This window comes from Aquarana catesbeiana, linkage group LG04 (assembly GCF_042186555.1).
Source record: "Aquarana catesbeiana isolate 2022-GZ linkage group LG04, ASM4218655v1, whole genome shotgun sequence".
NCBI lineage: Eukaryota > Metazoa > Chordata > Amphibia > Anura > Ranidae > Aquarana > Aquarana catesbeiana.
The window spans coordinates 40,482,659-40,506,334 of record NC_133327.1 but is presented as its reverse complement, the minus strand read 5'-3'; the positions used below and the strand labels follow the sequence as shown (position 1 = coordinate 40,506,334).

The following is a 23,676-nucleotide window of genomic DNA, read 5'->3' as shown; positions in this document are numbered from 1 at the left end:
AAGTGTCTGGGTCGGGTAAGCTGTGCTGAGTTTAAGCTGAGTTTAAGTTCATTCCAGAGAAATCTGGAGCGTATACTTTTATACGTTTTGAAAAATGCTGGTGGGACGTTTATGGGTATAGTCTGTAGAATGTATACCAGTCTAGGTAGAGCATTTATTTTCAAGATAGCCACTCTGCCAAACCAAGAGAATATTGGTTTATTCCAGTTTTTGAGATCATAAGTCAGTTTGTTTAGGATTGGTATGTGGTTTTTCATGTACAAATCTGATAGATTGGCGAGGAGTTGTATGCCTAAGTATGTGATTGAGACTGGATTCCAGTGGAATGGGAAATTTTCTTTGCATTGGTCTACTAGGTGCTGTGATAAAGAAATGATGAGGGCAAAAGATTTGATGAAATTGATTTTAAGGTTTGAAATAGTTTTGAAGTGTTGGAATTCTGCTAGTAGTACTGGTAGCGTGGTAAGTGGATTAGTGAGGAATAATAGAATGTCATCTGTGAATGCAGCGTATTTATATATATTGGCTGCTTGGACCCCTTGTATGTTTGGGTTGTGTTTTAGGTTACGAAGGAAAGGTTCAAGAGTAAGTACAAAAAGGATAGGGGATAGCCCTGTCTCAGATGGGGAAGGCATTCGACAGAGTGTTGTTGACTCTCGCTTTGGCTGAGGGATTCGCATATGAAGAAAATATTAGGCTAATCATATATGGGCCTATGCCTATGGCTTGCAGAACTGCTCTCATGTAGTCCCATGACACCCTGTCAAATGCCTTCTGCGCATCTAGGGATAGTAAAAAGCCTTTTTTGTTTGTTTGTGTTATCATGTGGTGTAAGTTGATTGCCTTGATGGTGTTGTCCCTGGCTTCGTGACCTGGGATGAAGCCTACTTGGTCTCGGGAGATAATTGAGGGGAGAAGTGGGATGAGCCTGTTTGCTAGTATGTTAGAAATTATCTTGATGTCCACGTTAAGTAGTGATATTGGCCTATAATTCCCGGTATGCGTGGGGTCTTTCTCTTCTTTAAAGACCATTATGTGGGCTTCAAGCATCTCATGTGTGAGAGGATTTGCAGAAGAAAGGGAGTTGAAAGTGTTCAAGAAGGGGGAAATTAGTGTTTCCTAGAAAGTCTTGTAGTATACTGTGGGTGGGCCACCTGGGCCAGGGCTTTTGTCTGATGTCTGATTTTAATTGTTTTATTGCCTGTTCCCATTCTTTTAGAGTGAATGGAGTTTCTAGCTCTTTGGTGGCCTCTGTTGGTATTGCTCTAGGGGCAAATTTGTCTAGAAATTATTTAATCTCATTATGCCTTTCCAATGGGGAAGAAGTGTGTGTGTGTGTGTGTGTGTGTGTGGGGGGGGGGTTAGATGCGTTAAGGTCATATAAGGTGGAATAATATCTTTCAAATTCTTGAGCAATGTCACAATCTTTCATTAGTTTTTCATTACCAGAAGGGGAGTGGAGTTTTACTGGGGTGTACTGTATTTTTAGCTTTAGTGCCTGGCTAATAGATGGCCACATTTATTTCTGAATTCATAAAAGAGCTTCTGTGAGAAAGTGTATTTTTTTCCTAAGATTGCGTCCCAATTCTTCCTGTAAGAGCACGCGGGTTTCAGTAAGTTCCATGTAGGACTTTTGAGCCAAGTTACATTTATGTATCGTTTCAAGTGTTCTGAGCTTAGTGAATAATTCTGTAAGTCTGCCTTTCTTTTCTTTTTTAATTGCTGCTGCTGGGGAGATGAGCTTTCCTCTTACTACACATTTGTGTGCCTCCCATTGGGGCAGTTTGGAGGTATCAGGGGTGTTGTTCTTGTGGAAGTAATCAACAAGGCATTTACAAATCTCTGCTTCTCTGATTTTGTCTGTGAGAATGTTTGAATCTAATCTCCAGATTTGACAGTGGGTGATCTTGTCAGGAAAGGTAAGTGTGACTGAGATAGGATGGTGGTCAGATAGGGTCATTGGTTCTCTGGTAGCTGACTTCAGGTAAGAGAGATCTTGTTGTGTAAGAAATAGGTAGTCAAGACAAGAGTACCTGTTCCGTGGGATAGAAAAGAAGGTGAAATCTTTGTCCTTTGGGTGGAGAGTGCTCCAGGTGTCATGAAGTAAGAGATCCTGAAGACATACACTAATTTGTCTAATTGCTCGATATGGTAGATGGGGCGTGCCTGATGAAGTGTTGAGAAGGGGATCTAGAGGGACGTTGAAGTCTCCCCTAGAATTAAGATCCCTTCTTGGAAAGTGGATAGTAGTCCTGCGATGGTACGGAAGAATGGCACTTGAGCTGAGTTGGGACTATATATGTTTGCCAGCGTGATCGGTTTGTCTCTTAGAATGCGTTTAAGAAAGATGTATCTACCCTGGTCATCTATGACGGTGTCTGAAATTTGGAGGGGTACATTTTTTAGATTGAGAAATTGGGGATGTAGCATGATAGCTGTGGGGGAAGAAGTTATTTGTAATTTTAGGGACTGTTTTGGAGCAAAAATGTGTTTCTTGCAGAAAAACTACGTCTGCTTTCATGCTACGCATGCTGGATAAGATTTGTGAACATTTTTCAGGTATATTTAGGCCTTTGGCATTCAGAGAGATTAATTTCAGGAAAGGTTGTTGGTTTTCATTTTAGGTGAAGTCATGACGAGTGTGGGGTGTTAAAGTTTTGGTTGTAGCGTCCTGAGGGAGAGAAGGGAGAGAAGGCAGAGAGGACGTAGTGGGTGAAGAAATAAAAAAGGGGGGAAAGAAAGGAAAAAACGAAAAAGAGAAAAAAAAATGGGGGGGAGGAGTAGAAGGAAGGTAGGATAGGTGGGGAGCGGAGGTGCTTTGTATTGAAGATAGAAAAAGGTTTTTGTTAGGTGGGGTGAAGGTCAGGTTGCTATAGGATGCTTCAAGGGTGGGGGAATGGTAATACCGGATGTGAGTGTGAACCTGCAGTCCCACCTGATAGGGGGAGGGGGTTCAGGTGTGGGTCAGCGGGGTCTACCAGAGTCCGCTGTGAGTGGGGGTGGTAGGTGACCATACACAAGAGGAGGCAATCTTGTGTCCCTATGAGCACAATAGGGCAAAGAGGTGTGTTCATGATGAGCTCAGTCGGGGAGCCGGAGAAGGGGTATGGCTTCCCTTCTGGTCTCACCTGACTATATTAGGATATTCATCAGTTTGGCATGGAGAGAAAGTGGTTGTTTGGGGTGAGGAGGAACGTCAAGTCTAGATATCAGTCTCAATGTTTTGTCATCAAAATGTAGGTTAAACTTTAAAACATAGAGAGAAAACAGAAACATATACTATAACATACCAGAGGTCAGGGGTGTAGTAGGTATATCTGGAGAGTCTGGTGGCAGCATAGAACAGTTGAGAACATTTTAACTTGTAACTTGTGGTTTACATGACACATGTTCAACAGAAAAAAACAGTAGTACCCTTAGGTATTTTATATAAATCAACTGAGTTTGAGGGGGATTTACTTAAGTATGGTGTAATAGATATGTATTGGCATTTCTCGCATCTTTTCTAGATTGGAAAGTAGTTAGTGTGGCATGGTATTGGAGGTATGGGATATGCCCATGTTCAATTGAGTAAAGAAATTGATTGCAGAGTTTGAGGTATGCTAGAACCCTCAACTGTGTATATCACCCTCAGACATCAGATTATGTAGCTACAACAGGAACATAATAGAGGTACGGATTATGATTATCTGTCCTTAGGGGGATCCCGGAGACACATTGCATGGTCATGCATATACTATTCAGCCAACTTGCATGTAGGGTAAAAGGGGTGTGGAAGGATATAGTGTGGAAAAAGGTTGGTAGGTAGGGATGAAGAGGAGATTTGAGGATTTGATAGGGGAGATGAGAACAGAAATGAATGGAGTTAAGAGGAGGAGAGTGGAATCTCGGACTGGGAGGAAAGTAGTACTGGATTGGTCAGTTTCTACCCTGGGTGGTTATAAAGGATAGGTTTAAGAAGATGTAAGGTAGAGGCCCGTGGGCTACCTGATCCCAGTCATTGATGAGATGGGGTTGTTGTCAGAGTCCCGTACTTTGTGGAAGGGGTATAGAATCCGATTTGAAGGAGAATATGTCCGTTAGTCTAGCTTCCTCTGGTTGTTGAGTGTCGTGGTTCCAAAGGCGGTTTCTGGGTTTGTCCTGGTAGAAGTTCACTGGGACGATACAGTCAATTTTGCTTTCATAGGGGTAAGCTGTAGATTGCTTTATTTGAGGGCAAAGGGGGATCATGCAGCTTTGAGGTTGAAGGTTCGGTGTCTTTGTGTAAATTTTCTGTATGTAAGGGGTAAGTCATTATTGTTTAGTTAGAGAGGCGTCGGTGTAAAAGCTCGGTGTTCGAGCTTGTCTCTAATCATGTTACTCTCATTTCCCTTCTCTTTGGTCCAGGGAGTAATGTTCAGGTGGTTGTTGTTCTGTGGTGTCTTCCAAGGTGAGTGGGCCAGTTGATTTAGACCGTGTTTCTAGTGAAATGACTATATAGACTGAGGTTAGCCTTATTGTGTATATTTTAAAGAGCAAAATTATTTCGTGGAAGGGTAGGTGGTTGGGAGTTTTGAAGTCTGGCATTTATAGTTTGTGGTGACCTAGGGAGGCTAGGCTCTGGAAGTACCATCCATGCAGACTGGTTACCACAGATAGACCAGGTGAGGAAGACTCTGTTGGATCCGGGGTGGTTGTAAAAATGGTTTTGTTCAGGGAAGGCTAATCATCCTCCTGGGACCATGGAGAGTAAAAAGTCATGTTCCATTAGTTTTGTCCTTAAGGTAAGTTGTATAGTACGTGATAGAGTTTGATGGGGATAGAGTTTTTTGTGTCATGCAAAAAAAAAAGAGAGAAGGGGGAGACGTGAGTCTTTTACCTGTCTAGGAGAGGCGAGCTTTGCGATGTGCTGGAGAAGCAGTGGGGCTGCCATTTCTTGGTGCTCCGGGGATTCTTGGTGGAGAATGTGGCGGAGAAGGGTGGGTGCGGCGACGGCTGATGCTAAAGTTGCCCGCTTCGTTGATGCTGTCCATGGAGGTGGCTCTCCTAAGTGGTGGCAGTCATAAATCACTGTACCAGTCTGGCAGGTCAACTAGTGGGATGGCTAGAGTATTGCAAAAGTGATCCAGGTCTTCTGGTACTTTAAAGTTTGCTGTGCCACCCTGATGTGTCACTGAGAGGCAGAAAGGGAATTTCCAATGGTTTACTATTGCCCTGGCTCTCAGAACATCAAGCAGGGGCCGCAATTCCCTTCTGCACTGCAGCGTGATATTGGAGAGGTCTTGGTATATCTTTAATTCAGTGACTTGTTCCTGTGCTGTGCTGTGTGAATGGGGCTGTGTGCCCTCCCTCCAATCAGCTCTCAGAGCTCTCCTCATCTGTAGAGTGTAACTTTAGCTCGTTGCTCCCTGCCTTCTGAAAGCTCAGACAAGCTGTATAAATTTGGCACTTTGAAGGGATGTAGAGAGGAGAGGGCTGCAGGTACAACTTATGTAGGATGATTTGTTTCATCTCTGTAAATCACCTAAGGCCATTCACTTCACTGGGTATATGTAAGGGGTTTACAACCACTTTAAGTTAAAAAATGCACCTTGCAGTGCCTCCTTCACCCCCACCACCATGCTGCAAGGTTTAAATGCTAATTTGCTCATCTCTGCTCTCCAGTGCTCCGGGATGTGGGCAGGTCCTGACCATCCTCACATAAAATGCATGATTGCTGAGTATGCATTGTACAGAAAAAATCAGAACGCTGGAAGGGAATCTGAATGGCAGCAGTTTTGGGAGAGCTTTGGGGTAGCTATAGTAAAGTATGGAGGAAGGAATAAGGTAAGTATAGCTGATTAGTTCCTGGCCATTAGACAAAATTAGCGATTAACTTTTGCAGTGGTTAGATGTTCATTTTCTTTCTGGACAGTCTATTTCGATATAAACATGCCAACATACTGTATCTCTTTATGTTTTTGTTAAATGCTAACTGGTTGGTGACTATTTTTCCTGCAGGGAACCACAGTCATCCCAGTGCTATCCTCTGTTCTGAGGGAAAAGTCCTACTTTGAAAAACCATACGAGTTCTACCCAGAACATTTTCTTGATTCTAAAGGCAATTTGAAGAAGGTTGATGCGTTCATTCCATTCTCTAGTGGTAATACACAACATGTTTTTTGCATTAATAATTTCATTGTTGGAAATAAGTTTCAAGTAGCTCTGGTAAACTTCAAGGGCACTAAACCTAAAACCAATATCCGTTGAGAAAAAAATAGGAAAAGGGAAATTGGGAAATTAGGACTTTATATGATACACATCACTTAGGTTGAATCAATCAATCAATTAATTGTAGAAATATTTATTGTTAGCCATAATTAGGCACTGTATACCGGTAACATTAATAATAATAAATCAATATGTACAATACAGAATAAAGAAGGACATGATAAGTACATCATATAACAATCCAGGTAATATAATAGAAGTTATTGCACACATGAAATAATGAACCGGCAACATCCCTAATGCATGAAAGGACATAATAAGGAATAAAATAGCATATAAGATTACATGATTGATTCAAACAGTAAAACCCTAGTAAACCCATGATTAATGTGGCATAGCATCAAAAATTCATGCTCGACGCGTTTCGTGGGTTGTTTCCACTCATCAGGAGCAGCTATACATTGGAGGTATCTATAATAGAGTAAAATAAAATAAAAATCTTTCATCAATGGTAATTGATCAAAGAATAGGGAGAAGAGGGACATAGAACTTATAGTCCAATCATTCTTACCTATGAGTAGCTAATGTAGAGTATGGGTAATAATGATAGTGAAGATACATCAGAGGTACCAGGGGGCGAAAGACTGCCCCCCCGGGAGCTGAGGTGATGGCTGTGCAGGCGGCGATAGGGCCAGGTGTATAGTAACAGGTGTTGGCCCCGTAGGGCGTCTGTATCAATAAATAATTAGGGAAGGGTGTAAGCATACAAGTAGAGGTGCCATGGTAGTGAATGGGAGAATATAGGTGAAACGAAAAGGGGGGGGGGGTTTTGGTGATATGAAGTGATAGGAAATAAAAAAATAAAGTGTGTAAAAAAGCAATAATAATAAAGCATAAGTGAAAGAGGTAGCAGAGTAAGGAGGGTCCCCAGGTAAAGTAATCAAGATATATGAAGGTAGTAATCATAGAGATAGTAAAAATACTATGAAAGTGCATTTGCCACCATAAGGCCAAGGGTAACATCCATAGGAAAAAGATTACCTGAAGTTCAAGTGTGTCTGGGGAAATCCAATTGGGAATAAACAGTGCAAACCAAGTAGACCAAAATAGACCATATCTGGTGTAAACCAAGGGGAGTAGAGGTGTAAAAGAAATCTGTCCGCCGGCAGAGCCCCACCAACGTCACGTAGCGTGCTAAGAGAGAGGAGGCGACCATGTCAGAGCAAACACTGCTCTTAAATGGGCGCCTATCCTCCCTCGTGGTGCACGCAGATGAAAACCACGTCTGCCCGCGGCGTCAGAAGTGACGTCGTACGCAGGACGTGTGGGCGTGGCGTCAACGCACAGCGCATGCGCAGCCGCAACCCCGACGACCAGAATGGTCGAAATGGGGGCTGGGGGTGACCGCGGTGTGCGTTGCAGCTCCCGGGGCTAAAAGCAGCAGCCCCCAAAAAATGACCTCACAGAGTAAAAACAAAAATTGTAACAATTCCAGTATAGCAAGTGTCCTACCGCTGGCACTTGATACTAGTCAACAAAAAAATCAAAAAAATCATGGAAATAGCAACATATATAAGTGTGTGAATCCATCCAATATTACATTTGAAAGAAAGAGAAAAAATGTTGGAACTTTATATGAGGCCATGACATGTCGTGCATTGGTCTCCATTCCATATTCGTTGAGAAAAAAATAGGAAAAGGGAAATTGGGAAATTAGGACTTTATATGATACACATCACTTAGGTTGAATCAATCAATCAATTAATTGTAGAAATATTTATTGTTAGCCATAATTAGGCACTGTATACCGGTAACATTAATAATAATAAATCAATATGTACAATACAGAATAAAGAAGGACATGATAAGTACATCATATAACAATCCAGGTAATATAATAGAAGTTATTGCACACATGAAATAATGAACCGGCAACATCCCTAATGCATGAAAGGACATAATAAGGAATAAAATAGCATATAAGATTACATGATTGATTCAAACAGTAAAACCCTAGTAAACCCATGATTAATGTGGCATAGCATCAAAAATTCATGCTCGACGCGTTTCGTGGGTTGTTTCCACTCATCAGGAGCAGCTATACATTGGAGGTATCTATAATAGAGTAAAATAAAATAAAAATCTTTCATCAATGGTAATTGATCAAAGAATAGGGAGAAGAGGGACATAGAACTTATAGTCCAATCATTCTTACCTATGAGTAGCTAATGTAGAGTATGGGTAATAATGATAGTGAAGATACATCAGAGGTACCAGGGGGCGAAAGACTGCCCCCTCGGGAGCTGAGGTGATGGCTGTGCAGGCGGCGATAGGGCCAGGTGTATAGTAACAGGTGTTGGCCCCGTAGGGCGTCTGTATCAATAAATAATTAGGGAAGGGTGTAAGCATACAAGTAGAGGTGCCATGGTAGTGAATGGGAGAATATAGGTGAAACGAAAAGGGGGGGGGGGTTTTGGTGATATGAAGTGATAGGAAATAAAAAAATAAAGTGTGTAAAAAAGCAATAATAATAAAGCATAAGTGAAAGAGGTAGCAGAGTAAGGAGGGTCCCCAGGTAAAGTAATCAAGATATATGAAGGTAGTAATCATAGAGATAGTAAAAATACTATGAAAGTGCATTTGCCACCATAAGGCCAAGGGTAACATCCATAGGAAAAAGATTACCTGAAGTTCAAGTGTGTCTGGGGAAATCCAATTGGGAATAAACAGTGCAAACCAAGTAGACCAAAATAGACCATATCTGGTGTAAACCAAGGGGAGTAGAGGTGTAAAAGAAATCTGTCCGCCGGCAGAGCCCCACCAACATCACGTAGCGTGCTAAGAGAGAGGAGGCGACCATGTCAGAGCAAACACTGCTCTTAAATGGGCGCCTATCCTCCCTCATGGTGCACGCAGATGAAAACCACGTCTGCCCGCGGCGTCAGAAGTGACGTCGTACGCAGGACGTGTGGGCGTGGCGTCAACGCACAGCGCATGCGCAGCCGCAACCCCGACGACCAGAATGGTCGAAATGGGGGCTGGGGGTGACCGCGGTGTGCGTTGCAGCTCCCGGGGCTAAAAGCAGCAGCCCCCAAAAAATGACCTCACAGATTAAAAACAAAAATTGTAACAATTCCAGTATAGCAAGTGTCCTACCGCTGGCACTTGATACTAGTCAACAAAAAAATCAAAAAAATCATGGAAATAGCAACATATATAAGTGTGTGAATCCATCCAATATTACATTTGAAAGAAAGAGAAAAAATGTTGGAACTTTATATGAGGCCATGACATGTCGTGCATTGGTCTCCATTCCATATTCGTTGAGAAAAAAATAGGAAAAGGGAAATTGGGAAATTAGGACTTTATATGATACACATCACTTAGGTTGAATCAATCAATCAATTAATTGTAGAAATATTTATTGTTAGCCATAATTAGGCACTGTATACCGGTAACATTAATAATAATAAATCAATATGTACAATACAGAATAAAGAAGGACATGATAAGTACATCATATAACAATCCAGGTAATATAATAGAAGTTATTGCACACATGAAATAATGAACCGGCAACATCCCTAATGCATGAAAGGACATAATAAGGAATAAAATAGCATATATGATTGATTCAAACAGTAAAACCCTAGTAAACCCATGATTAATGTGGCATAGCATCAAAAATTCATGCTCGACGCGTTTCGTGGGTTGTTTCCACTCATCAGGAGCAGCTATACATTGGAGGTATCTATAATAGAGTAAAATAAAATAAAAATCTTTCATCAATGGTAATTGATCAAAGAATAGGGAGAAGAGGGACATAGAACTTATAGTCCAATCATTCTTACCTATGAGTAGCTAATGTAGAGTATGGGTAATAATGATAGTGAAGATACATCAGAGGTACCAGGGGGCGAAAGACCTCAGCTCCCGGGGGGGCAGTCTTTCGCCCCCTGGTACCTCTGATGTATCTTCACTATCATTATTACCCATACTCTACATTAGCTACTCATAGGTAAGAATGATTGGACTATAAGTTCTATGTCCCTCTTCTCCCTATTCTTTGATCAATTACCATTGATGAAAGATTTTTATTTTATTTTATTTTATTTTACTCTATTATAGATACCTCCAATGTATAGCTGCTCCTGATGAGTGGAAACAACCCACGAAACGCGTCGAGCATGAATTTTTGATGCTATGCCACATTAATCATGGGTTTACTAGGGTTTTACTGTTTGAATCAATCATGTAATCTTATATGCTATTTTATTCCTTATTATGTCCTTTCATGCATTAGGGATGTTGCCGGTTCATTATTTCATGTGTGCAATAACTTCTATTATATTACCTGGATTGTTATATGATGTACTTATCATGTCCTTCTTTATTCTGTATTGTACATATTGATTTATTATTATTAATGTTACCGGTATACAGTGCCTAATTATGGCTAACAATAAATATTTCTACAATTAATTGATTGATTCAACCTAAGTGATGTGTATCATATAAAGTCCTAATTTCCCAATTTCCCTTTTCCTATTTTTTTCTCAACGAATATGGAATGGAGACCAATGCACGACATGTCATGGCCTCATATAAAGTTCCAACATTTTTTCTCTTTCTTTCAAATGTAATATTGGATGGATTCACACACTTATATATGTTGCTATTTCCATGATTTTTTTGATTTTTTTGTTGACTAGTATCAAGTGCCAGCGGTAGGACACTTGCTATACTGGAATTGTTACAATTTTTGTTTTTACTCTGTGAGGTCATTTTTTGGGGGCTGCTGCTTTTAGCCCCGGGAGCTGCAACGCACACCGCGGTCACCCCCAGCCCCCATTTCGACCATTCTGGTCGTCGGGGTTGCGGCTGCGCATGCGCTGTGCGTTGACGCCACGCCCACACGTCCTGCGTACGACGTCACTTCTGACGCCGCGGGCAGACGTGGTTTTCATCTGCGTGCACCACGAGGGAGGATAGGCGCCCATTTAAGAGCAGTGTTTGCTCTGACATGGTCGCCTCCTCTCTCTTAGCACGCTACGTGACGTTGGTGGGGCTCTGCCGGTGGACAGATTTCTTTTACACCTCTACTCCCCTTGGTTTACACCAGATATGGTCTATTTTGGTCTACTTGGTTTGCACTGTTTATTCCCAATTGGATTTCCCCAGACACACTTGAACTTCAGGTAATCTTTTTCCTATGGATGTTACCCTTGGCCTTATGGTGGCAAATGCACTTTCATAGTATTTTTACTATCTCTATGATTACTACCTTCATATATCTTGATTACTTTACCTGGGGACCCTCCTTACTCTGCTACCTCTTTCACTTTATTATTATTGCTTTTTTACACACTTTATTTTTTTATTTCCTATCACTTCATATCACCAAAAAACCCCCCCCCCCCTTTCGTTTCACCTATATTCTCCCATTCACTACCATGGCACCTCTACTTGTATGCTTAATTTCCCAATTTCCCTTTTCCTATTTTTTTCTCAACGAATATGGAATGGAGACCAATGCACGACATGTCATGGCCTCATATAAAGTTCCAACATTTTTTCTCTTTCTTTTCTTCTAAAACCAATATCAGCTATTACAATATCTGATGAACATATGTATATTCTGATTTTACTGAGGTGAAATGCTTGCTGAGGATTCCCCTGTCAATGGCAGCCCGCCAGCTAAAACTGGGATATGTGGAGAGTATGTAGAATTAGGAAGGAGCTCGACTCAGTTACAGAGATCATGTTGCCCATTTTCACTAGGAATGAGAGAAATTTGGATTTTTCATTTCACAAATTGGGAAATGTTGGCAAGAAAAAAAAAATGTTGCTAAAAAATATCCGATCTTCATCTCTGTCCTATGCAAAAGAGTCAATTTATCCACAATGTGAGTCAGCTACATCAAAGATCTTAAAACTGGAACCCAGGGTTTCATCCTTCCAACCAATCACTAACAGAAAAAAAGCTACTTAAATGCCCTTTCAATGCACCTAAATATGCAATCTAGTGATGTTCCAGTCTTAAGTATTTGTTCGGGGGTCCACATCACTGTCCATGTGATAAAGGACACATCCTATTGGCTGTGCAGCATCAGGAACCAGATTAGGAGTTTCAGCGATTAGCTCAGTAAAAGATGATCCACCAGCATCTGCACATCTACAATGCTGGACTACCAGTCCCTGGCACCTGGAAACAGCACCAGCGAGGGAACCAGAAAGCAGAACAAGGTAAGTAAAGGATTGCTTTGCAAGGAATGAAATAAAATTGAGTGGGCGATCGGGTGGTTCATTTTTATAGGATATAGGTTTTCCCAAGTCTAAACAATTCCTGAATCCAGTTACTATGTGATGTATAAGGCTCATAAATAAAGAAAAAACTTCCTTTACCTTCCCTAACTGAGCCAAATTCTCCTTCATTTGTGTCTCATGCGCTCTCCCAGACACTGCAGCTCACAGTGGAGGCTGTGCTGACTATACAGAAAGCAATGGGTAGGGTTGGGTGGTGCCAGGTCCTGAGTGGCAAGCTATGAGCTTAACAATTATTAGTGACAATGCTGATAGCCACGTCCCTCTGCAATAATTTTTCATCCAACTGTAGTTCAGGCAGGCACAGCCAATACGAGAGTGGTGCTTCCACTATGAATTCAGGAGTAGGGGTGGACGTCAATGCCAGGATCAACAGGTATTTGTGAGACTTTGCAGGGGGACTATAAAGTGCAGATGGACTTGAAACTAAGTGCATGTTCTACTTTAAGATCCCATTGCCCTCAGGCTTTATTTAGGCTACCCTTACATGGACCAGTCAGTCAAATGTCATGATTTTGCACTATTCTGATGATTATCTTGAAGGACCATTCGGCCAATTTTATAAACAGATGCAACTTTATGACTAATTCAAATGAACCACATAATTTTCTTTTTTTATTAGGAAAAAGAAGCTGTGCTGGGGAAACATTGGCTAAGATGGAGCTGTTCCTCTTCTTTACAACACTGCTGCAACACTTCACCTTCCAGGCCCCTCCCGGAGCTGTACTGGACCTCAACCCTGCACTGGGGGCCACAAACTCCCCATTACCATATGAAATGTGTGCAATCCCCAGAACATAGATAAAGTCTGCCTTAAAATACATAGTAATTTATTAAAAAATTGCATCTTTTGTTGAAATGAAATAAAAAAAAAACTTTTCTGCTTAAGTTACCGATTCATATTAACAAATTGTAGTTGTTCCTGGAACAGCTAATTTAAGATGATGTGTTTTATTTCAATTTCAGGCCTAGCTATTCTGTAACTGGTGGTAACTCTCAAAAGAAAGGAATAAACTCTGGACCAGCAATTACTCCATCGCTGGCCTAAATGCTGCAGAATCTTCCTTCCCAGCTGGGCCTAAAACTTAAGTGGCTATATGGTTTAGGGAATGTTTTATAGCATCCTGAAGTCTGCATCTTACAGCCCATGCATAAAATGCAGGCAGTGGTCCTACAAATGCCGCGTACACACGACCAGTTTTGCCGTCGGAATAAACTCTGAACGTTTCTTCAGGCCCATGTACAGTATGTGAGAGATAAAAGCTAAAGTGTTGTCAGAAGGCTTAAAATGTTGCTGGACAGCTCCCCGTCTTAAAATATTGTTGGTCTGGCCTTTGGACAATCGTGCCTTGTTTCTGGTGAACCTTGAACTCCTTGCTCCTCCCATTCCTATTTAAGCCATGCCTCTGGTATGTTTATCAGATTATTGTGCTCTTCTCCAGCCAATATCTTGCTCTTTTCCCTCCTGCTGCAGCCCATATCTTTACTACTACTCATTACTAAAAGAAATAGAAAATGTTGTGGTGTCATGGCTAGGGTTGCTGCCATGCATTGTAAGCTTTATGGGTTTGATTGACTTGACTTTTTTTTTTCAATATTGCATGTTATCATTTTTGGAGTCCATAAATTACATTTAAGGCAAATAAAGTACAGGACTCATATTCTGAACCCTAGAAATAAAAGTGCCTATTGTACTGCATTTCATTGTTCTCTTTTTGACTTGATTATGGTTTAGTGTTTCATGTGATGGAGGTGGACATGTTTGCAATATTTTACAAGCGGGAACATAAACAAGTTAGGAGTTTTAACATTTGTTTTAAACAATATCAGAACTTTTTTGGTTTAGCATTGTTGAATATACTGTCAGGAACTTGATCACCTGCTGTCGGCAGGTTCTGGTTCCTGAAGCAAAAGGTTGGAGTTACGGTGTTCACCAGTGGGTGTCTCCCAGCAACCAGCAGATCTCAGCAATTAGTCTTTACCTGATGCTGGCTGCTGGAAGGGTATTTAGTTCCTCCTTTACAATTCTCTCTCACTTTAATGTTTTGCCTGATAGCCAGATTCCATTTGTTGATTCATCCTGAGCCTTATTCCTGATCATGATCCTGCTCCTACTCATTCCCTGTACTAATCAGGAGTTGCCATCACTCTTCCTTGATCCTGTATATCTTGTGCCCTGCTGCCTTTTACTTGCTCCCCTCGCTTCTAATTCCAGTTCTGGCCCCTCCAAGACTGTTCCTTGCGCCAACTCCAGTTTTACCCTGTTGATCCATATTCCCTATTTTATATATGTTGTGTTATAGTTGGTTTGCTCGTTAGGTATTTTGTAACTTGCTATATTGTTTACTTATATCTTCATGTTTGCTGCACATTCCATTTGCTGGTGTTTGAATGTGTTTTGTTTAGCTATTAATAAACTTCCTTTATTATACACAGTCTGATTTTAGTTTTCTAAGTGCAGCTACATGGATCCCTGCTGCTGGAAGCCTAATTTTGGTATCCCTTACACATACACCCATACATACTGGCAGAAGAAACACTGAACATTACACTAACTTAGCAATTGTTCATTACTGCTAATTACTTTGAATATTCAATTAGTAACCTTTTACTAATAATAAGGTTTTAAAGCCTCATTCAAGAATCTAAAATTGGCTACACACTGTACAAATTTTTTACAATTTTCTTGTACAAATTTCCTTTAGATTTACCAAAACCATATAATATGAGGTCAAACCTAAACACTTTCATATTGTATGCAATCAGGCAAGCCCTTGCACCACATAGTTGAAGTTAAATCTAAAGGAATTTAAACAACAAAAATTATATAATGTGTATCCAGCTTAAGTGAGCATACTCACCATACTATGCCTAATATTAACATTTGTTTTTTTCAGTTAACATCCAAAAATAATTGATTACAGTAACAAGCAGGAGTATTTATTAGAATACTACGTTTTTTAATTTTAAAAGCTTATACATTTATATTTATTATGGTTGATATGAAGGTCTTGACTAGAGAGTTGAGCACAAATACAGATATACATATCATTGTGAATCCATTCTGACCTCTCTCTCTCTGTACGCCAAAAGAGAGTTTTTATTAATTAGATCAACTTTTGTAAGATACAAACAGCTGGTTTTTTTTTTGGGCTTGGGCACTGCTCCATAATGTACAAGTGGTGCAAATTTGGAATTTGGCGAACAAGTTGGTGTCAGAACCAAAGTGTCCCAGATATTTCTTGAATTACAAGAAACATTGATAAGAGTAACTAACTAAAGCCAAAAAAAGTGGTGCAGCAGTCTCTTCTCCTGTGGCTACCTAGTCTTATCCACGTTCGGCATGGAAGGCATAGGTGTTGATCTCAGTGACATCATGATTATCTTTGCCTCAATGTTCTTGTAACAGGCAACAGTCACTCAGCAATAGCATCTCAGCAAGAAAAACTGAAAAAAAGATCACTCAGTTTAGCTAGTGAACAAAACCAGCTAAGTGGTTCCAGGGACTATTAGGCAAACTCAGTCCCATAAGGTTCTGCCTTTTTTTGCATATGATCTTTCATGTTGGCTAAGTGCTTAATGGCTCTGTAGAGATTTCCTTCTTCACCATCTTTTGCTGGTCCGGTGTCAGAGCACAAACACCTATGGAATCAGTTTCTGGCAAGTATGCCAGGGCAGCCTACAAAGTAATGGATCTATTTTGTTTGATTCTGTATGCACAATAGGCACATATCTATTTATTTTTATCATAATACAAAACTCTTATGCCCCGTACACACGGTCGGATTTTCCGACGGAAAATGTGTGATAGGACCTTGTTGTCGGAAATTCCGACCGTGTGTGGGCTCCATCACACATTTTCCATCGGATTTTCCGACATACAAAGTTTGAGAGCAGGATATAAAATTTTCCGACAACAAAATCCGTTGTCGGAAATTCCGATCGTGTGTACACAAATCTGACGGACAAAGTGCCACGCATGCTCAGAATAAATAAAGAGATGAAAGCTATTGGCCACTGCCTCGTTTATAGTCCCGACGTACGTGTTTTAGGTCACCGCATTTAGAACGATCGGATTTCCTGACAACTTTGTGTGACCGTGTGTATGCAAGACAAGTTTGAGCCAACATCCGTCGGAAAAAATCCTAGGATTTTGTTGTCGGAATGTCCGAACAAAGTCCGACCGTGTGTACGGGGCATCAGAGTATGCCTCCATCCCATATCAGTATATATCCCTTGAAGTACAGGTTTCTAATAGGTATTTCACATACATTATCCTCTTCTATTTATTTCCTAGAGGAAGACATCCAACCTTAATAAAATTAATTCATTTTAATACTGATGATGAAACAATCTATGGATTAACATCCTACAAAATTACAGAATACTCATAGTCCTGTATCTTATGTTTTGTAAGAAGGATATCTAAATATTTTAATATGCCAAAATTATAAATGAATAACACTTTGTACAAGAGAAAGAAAGCTTCACGTGCCGTGGCGGCTGGTGCCCAAAATTTTTGGGGGGTGCAAAATTTTTTTGAAAAAAAATCATCAATTGCAGCCACTGTGCCATCAAACGCTGCCACTGTGCCCTCAAATGCCACCACTGTGCCATCAAATGCTGCCACTGTGCCCTCAAACGCTGCCACTGTGCCATCAAACGCTGCTGCTGTGCCCTCAAACGCTGCCACTGTGCCCATTAAATGCTGCAACTGTGCCATCAAACACGGCCACTGTGCCCATCAAAAGCAGCCACAGTGCCAAACGCTGCCACTGTGCCATCAAATGCCAGTGTGCCCATCATATGCTGCCAGTGTGCCCATCAATCACTGCCATTGTGCCCATCATATCCTGCCAGTGTGCCCATCAAATGCTGCCAGTGTGCCTTCTGGCTCATTATAGTCTATTGCCTATGCCCATTATAAAATTAAAATTGTTTGTGTATGCATTCATCAGAGTTATCCGTTTAACATTGCTCACCATTTATGCTTCTTTTCTTTACTTTTGAGTTCCTAATTGATTCTATATCATGTTTTGAAGAAAATCAGCACTGCATACATATACTTACTTTGTAGCAAAATCACTTTCAGTATACAGTTACTTTGTATTTTTCAGATAATATTTATGTAAACATTGTTTATTTATACATTGTTTTTAACTGTAGCTCAGCCTTTCTCAACTTTTTCAATACAGAGGAATCCTTGGGATAGCTTTCCAGTCTCAGGGAATCCCTGATAAAAATTACTATATCTACAACTTATAATACATTAGTGTGATGGTCAATGGGAAAAATGCTCCTCACACATGTGGTCAATGGGAGGAATGACCTCGTTACAGATAGCTAGATCAGTGGTGTCAGTGGGAACTTATCTGAGAGGCAGATATTGCTCATTGCTCAAGGAACCCCTAACAAGCTCTGGAGGGTTTCTCCAGGGTTTCTCCAAGCTCTGGAGGGTTTCTCAACCAGGATTCAATGGAACTTCCTGATTGGCTGGGAGGAGAATTAGGAAGACAGTAGTGAATATTAATTAGCTATTGTCACACAACTGGGTGGGCTCAGGGCACAGTGCTCTGCGCCCCAAGCCCATCCTTTTTTGAAGCCAGAGCCTTAGGATCTAATCATGTGCTTCCAAAAAAAAAAAAAACATTGAAATCCATGCGTCCAGCACCCTGCATGTAGATTAGGGGCCGGGTGCATGGATTTAGGGGGGCGGTGCTCCTGCGCCCCTTATGGAAGGGCTACCACTGCTATCTATCTTCATAATCTATCCATCTTCCATGTATTGCCTGTAATATATTTTATGTCTTTCTAGGCTGCTTCAGGGGATCTATATAAGAAATTTCCAGGGGCGTGGCTTGGCGCGCAGCGTGGATGGCTGCACTCTGCTAGAGCTCCGGATACCTAGGAGGCCTGGGACCTAAAACGGACCGCTGTAAGGGTGATTATGTCCTCACAACTAAGAAGAGGGACACATAATCACTCCCTGCGATCGCTGACAACCCCCAAAAGGAGATTATCTACCTTCAAACTACACAAATATAGATACAACAGCGGAGGGGAACATTCCAAGATGGCGCCGCCGCACAGAACGAACAGAGGAGATGACATGGAGGACGATGAAATCTCTCTGCCAGCCTCAGAGGACTCTGCAGCAGGTAATGACAACAAAGACCTGCCTCTAACATACGCCTCTATGACAGACATTGCGGCAGATATAAAGAGATCCTTCTCTGCGGCCATTACAGACATAAAAACTGAGCTGCTGAGATTAACAGAACAAACGGCTGTCAGTGAGCGCGTAGGGAAGAGGAGAGACAGAGCACTAACCAGACTTGATGACATTACGAGCACACACTCCCAGCATCTGATCGAGATGAACAGGCAAATTGAGGACTTAGATAACCGTGGAAGAAGGCACAGCATCAGAGTCAGAGGTATTCCTGAGTCTGTAACCACAGATCACATCAGACCTGCTTTATCCAACATCTTCAACAACCTCATTGACAGACCTGAGCAATCCCCAATTGAATATGACAGAGCTCATAGAGCTCCTGATGGGATCCCCCCCAGAGACATCATTTGCTGTCTCCCGAACTTTGGCCTGAAGGAGAACATTCTCCAAAAAGCGAGAACTCAGGGGCAGATTACCTTTGAAGATTCAACAATTCAATTGTTTCAAGACCTCTCCCCTATCACACTAAAAAACTGGACAGCTTTGAAACCCCTGTTAGAAGTGCTGAAAGAAAAAGAGATCAACTACCGCTGGAAATTTCCCTTTGCTCTGCAAGCTTCATTTCTGGGAAAACAGCACATGCTCAGAGTGCCAGAAGATCTGCTAAATTTTTGTGAATCCCTACAGATTGCTCCGGTGGATCTTCCAGATTAGTACGCTGAATTCCATCTGCCTCCTACAATCAACAATCCACAGTTCACTTCAAGCTCCTCACCCTCCCAATCTCCTTTCCACTTGGGGAAACAAGGGAAAACCCCCAACAGGAACAACTACAACTCTCCAAGCTCCTCCAAACCCAGCAAGGGTCCTAGATTTAAAGATGTCAGACACTACTGATTTCCCCTCCTTACAAATAGGATCATAAGAAGTAAGGAGAGGGAGCAAACCTTCTCCTTCTGTTTCCTTTTATTTTTTCTCTGCATTTATTGTTCTAGATCCTAGTTACCTATTTGCAACTGTTCTCAGTTTCGTTTGGTTTAATCCATGTTCATCATCATATATCTACGGGTCACGATGAAACAAGGATCCCTTTCCAACCAATATAGATAGCAATAACTCATGTAATAAGCGTACAGGAAAAGACAAGATGCAATTTAAATCTTTCTCCACAAGATGGCTCTATCGCTTCAAATAACAGGCTCACACCATTTCCAATATTGTATCCAGATAGCTGTTTTACTATATAGCTCCAGGTGTAGATCACTTTTCACATCATCCATCACAACATAAATGCTATTCTCTCGTACTTCTGTGATGTAACTGATCCTCGATGACAACAGTCACTTGATCTACCCATGGAAAGGTTTAACTGAGAGCAAAGTACCATCGTTTATATAATTGGGTTTAATATCCTCCTTTTTTCTTGCTTTTTTTTTCTCTCTTTTTTTTTTTTAATATATATTATTATGTATTATATATAGAGGTTGACATTTTGTGCTTATATTACCTATTGAAAACAAGGAATAGTCTTCATCTGAGAACTTGAATCCTCATAAACAGTACTTGTTAATACTTATAAACTGAATGCTAAACTGAATCTTTTTCCTCAACCAAAGAGACTGGCTCTGCTTTATATGCACCTACAGAACGGTTGCTCAGCACCTGTTACCTACTCGAGCTGCAAAGACCCTGTAGCTCCATAATGCTCCGCTGCACCGCACAACCTCTCCAACTGTGGTCCAACTCAACAGTGAGTAAACTAAAAATACCACACATCAATAACAGGAAAACGCCTAGGTTATGCATGAGAACTATACCTCAGTCACTTTGATATTGAAAATAGCAGTGATGGAAGTAAGTCACACATGTGCAAGTCACAAGCAAGTCTCAAGTCTTAACCTTCAAGTCACAAGCAAGTCCCAAGTTACTGTGGCGAAAAGCAAGCAAGTCAAGTCGAGTCCCTGCTAGAAGTCAAGCAAGATAAGTCAAGTCATTTATTTTCGTCAAGTCACAAATTAAGTCAAAATACTGATGTACCCCGAAGCCGGGACTCGGGGGAGCTTTCTTTAGTGGGGGGGGGGGGGGCTTTTGCCTAGGCCAAGACACAGAACTGGTGGTGCCAAGTCATTGCAAGTCATTGCAAGTCAAATAGCCCAAGTCAAAGTCAAGTCGCAAGTCAAAAGTGACAAGTCAAAGTCAAGTCGAGTCATTTATTTAATTTTGTCAAGCAAGTCGCAAGTCCTCAAACAGGTGACTCGAGTCTGACTCGAGTTAAGTCATGTGACTCGAGTCCCCCACCCCTGGAAAATAGCATATGCAAGCACGCTCATTTCACATCTAGCTGGAGTTTTTTTCATAGTTTATTCTCTTATAAATCCTTGCTTGGATGTTACGAAACGGATCCTAACCCATATTACTATGTTGCATAATGATGAGATAGGCGCACATAGTGCCCTTACTGAACTTGGCCATACTCACAGAAGCTCAAAACGCTAGATTATGGACCTCTTGCTCTCATTATGCATATTGTGTAGTCCTGACATAGTATGAGCCTTCTCTAAGATCGCTCCCACACCTCACTCAAAGCCTTTATCAATGTTAGGCAATATGCCTTCATTTTTCTTTTTGCTTTTTTGTTTTTTTAGAGGTTTACGTGTTTATTTTCTAATTGTGTTAAACTCTTTGTGTCAGCCACAAACTCTATGAGGAGTTCCTAGGGTATATACCATTGACAATTATAGTAGATAAGATTTTACGCAATATAAGCTGGATAAGTTCTTACATAACACTATAACAGATCCTCACTTCACTGGTCTCAGTGTACTATCTCTTAATTTTTATCAACGACCCCCAGGCCCTTCGGTCCCATACGAGATCTACTTTGATACTTAACACAAACTTTGATTACAAAGATTGCACACCACTAATGCACCTCCCACTACCCCCCTAGAGTACTAATTAGTGCCAGATAATTTGACACTAAATATCTCTCCACCCATTAGGTGGACTTCAGAACTCTCAATCAATACACCCCCCCCCCACTTACCTTATATCCTCCACCCAATCTTTCTTAACCTATTCCCCCACCCCATACCCCTAACTTCCCATTACCTTTCCTATCACCCCAACCCACCCTCCCCCCCCACACAATCCCTAACCACTATCTTCTGACAACATTTCAAGACTTAACATATCTATACCCAACTATAAAACAGCAGTAACATGGCAAACGCATTCCTAGGAAAAACTCCTACTATTATATCTCACAATGTAAACGGCCTAAACATACCAGAAAAGAGGTCAAAACTGCTCAAAGAACTTAAAAAGGTCAGACCATCCATCGTATTCCCCCAAGAAACGCACTTTAAAGGCAAACAAATCCCTAGACTTACAGATAACATTTTCACGAAGGCATATCATGCTACTAATCCTTTGGCCAAAACAAAAGGTGTTTCCATTTTAATCAACAAAGATTCCCCTTTCGAACTAAAGCAACAACTCATAGATACAGAAGGTCGTTATATCTTTCTAAAGGGTACAAGGGAAGGTTCCCCTGTTACATTAGCCAATGTCTATTTCACAAACACTGCACATGTTCCGTTTTGCCGCAAAATTACTGATGAGCTTAAATGGTTCTCGGAAGGATGTACCATCTTGGGAGGAGATTTTAACATCCCACTCTCCCCACTTAAAGATACCTCCACGGGACAGACCTTGGTAACCTATAAGACCCTCAAAAGAATCAAAGCCCTCCTACATTCTTTGTCACTTGTAGATACATGGAGATCTACACACCCCACAGAAAAAGATTTCTCCTTTTTCTCCCCACTGCACAAACGTTATTCAAGAATAGACCTGATTTTCGTGTCCCAAAGAGATCTAACCAAACTGTCAACAGCTGAAATAGGCATTATCTCCTTCTCCAATCATGCCCCCACAGCTATCACACTGTCTTTCTATCCACCCAAGCACTCCACCTTTAACTGGAGACTTAATGCTTCACTCCTGACTGACCAAAACATAAAGGATGAAATTCATACCACTATTAATAACTACTTTAGAAACAACATTGATAAGGACACAAACCCACTAAACAATTGGGAAGCTCATAAATGTGTCGTAAGAGGGGAGCTCATAAAATGGGGAGCAAGGAAAAAAAGGGAAAGAGAAGAAGAGATACATAGATTATCCCTTCAAATCGCCAAACTAGAACTACAACACAAACTATCTCTCGATCAAACTAGAAGCAGAATTAACACAATGCAGAAACTCCCTGAAAGAAATACTGGGATTTAAAAATTAAAAAAGCCTTGTTTTTCAAAAAAAGTATTTTCTATGAATTTGGAGACAAAAGTGGGAAACAACTAGCTAGAGCCCTTAAAGAAGCGACACTAGCGGGTCATATACACTCCATAAAAGATAAAGCAGGAATACCCAAACATACCTCCACTGAAATAGCCAAACTATTCCATGCATTCTATTCTAAATTATACAATCTACCAGAACAACACAAACCCTCCCATCTCACACTCCCAAAACAAGAGGCGATTTTAGAATTCCTCAGAAAGAGCAAAATCCCATCTCTCACTATGGCAGATACAAAAAAGTTGGAGGAACCCATAAATACGAATGAAATACTAGACACCATCAAAGATCTAAAATCAGGGAAAAGCCCAGGCCCCGACGGTTTTACATTTCAGTATTACAAAACATATACCCACCTGCTCACCAAACCTCTCCTATCTGCTTTCAACTATTTATCAGAAAATAATCACAATTCCAACTCCCTCCTTCTGGCACATATAGCACTAGTGCCCAAAAAAGACAAGGATCACACAGAATGTTCAAACTATAGGCCCATCTCACTCCTAAATGTGGATTTAAAGCTACTAGCAAAAATCCTGGCCAATAGATTAAAACCCCTACTTTCCAAAATCATAGGTCCAGAACAGGTAGGGTTTATGCCAGCAAGAGAAGCCAGAGACAAT

General features: G+C 41.0%; 1 protein-coding gene across 7 annotated transcripts in view; it reads left to right on the top strand.

The window, feature by feature from the left end:
* LOC141139189 (cytochrome P450 2K4-like) overlaps positions 1 to 14,944 on the top strand; it is a 68,457-nt gene extending 53,513 nt beyond the window's left edge. For all 7 annotated transcript variants that reach the window (XM_073625106.1, XM_073625108.1, XM_073625109.1 and 4 more), the window contains exons 9-10: positions 5,980 to 6,121; positions 13,136 to 14,944. In XM_073625106.1, coding sequence (XP_073481207.1) covers positions 5,980 to 6,121; positions 13,136 to 13,314 — 321 coding nt within the window. In that variant the 3' untranslated portion in view covers positions 13,315 to 14,944. The remainder of the gene's footprint in view (positions 1 to 5,979; positions 6,122 to 13,135) is intronic.
* The last annotated feature ends 8,732 nt before the right edge of the window (positions 14,945 to 23,676 follow it).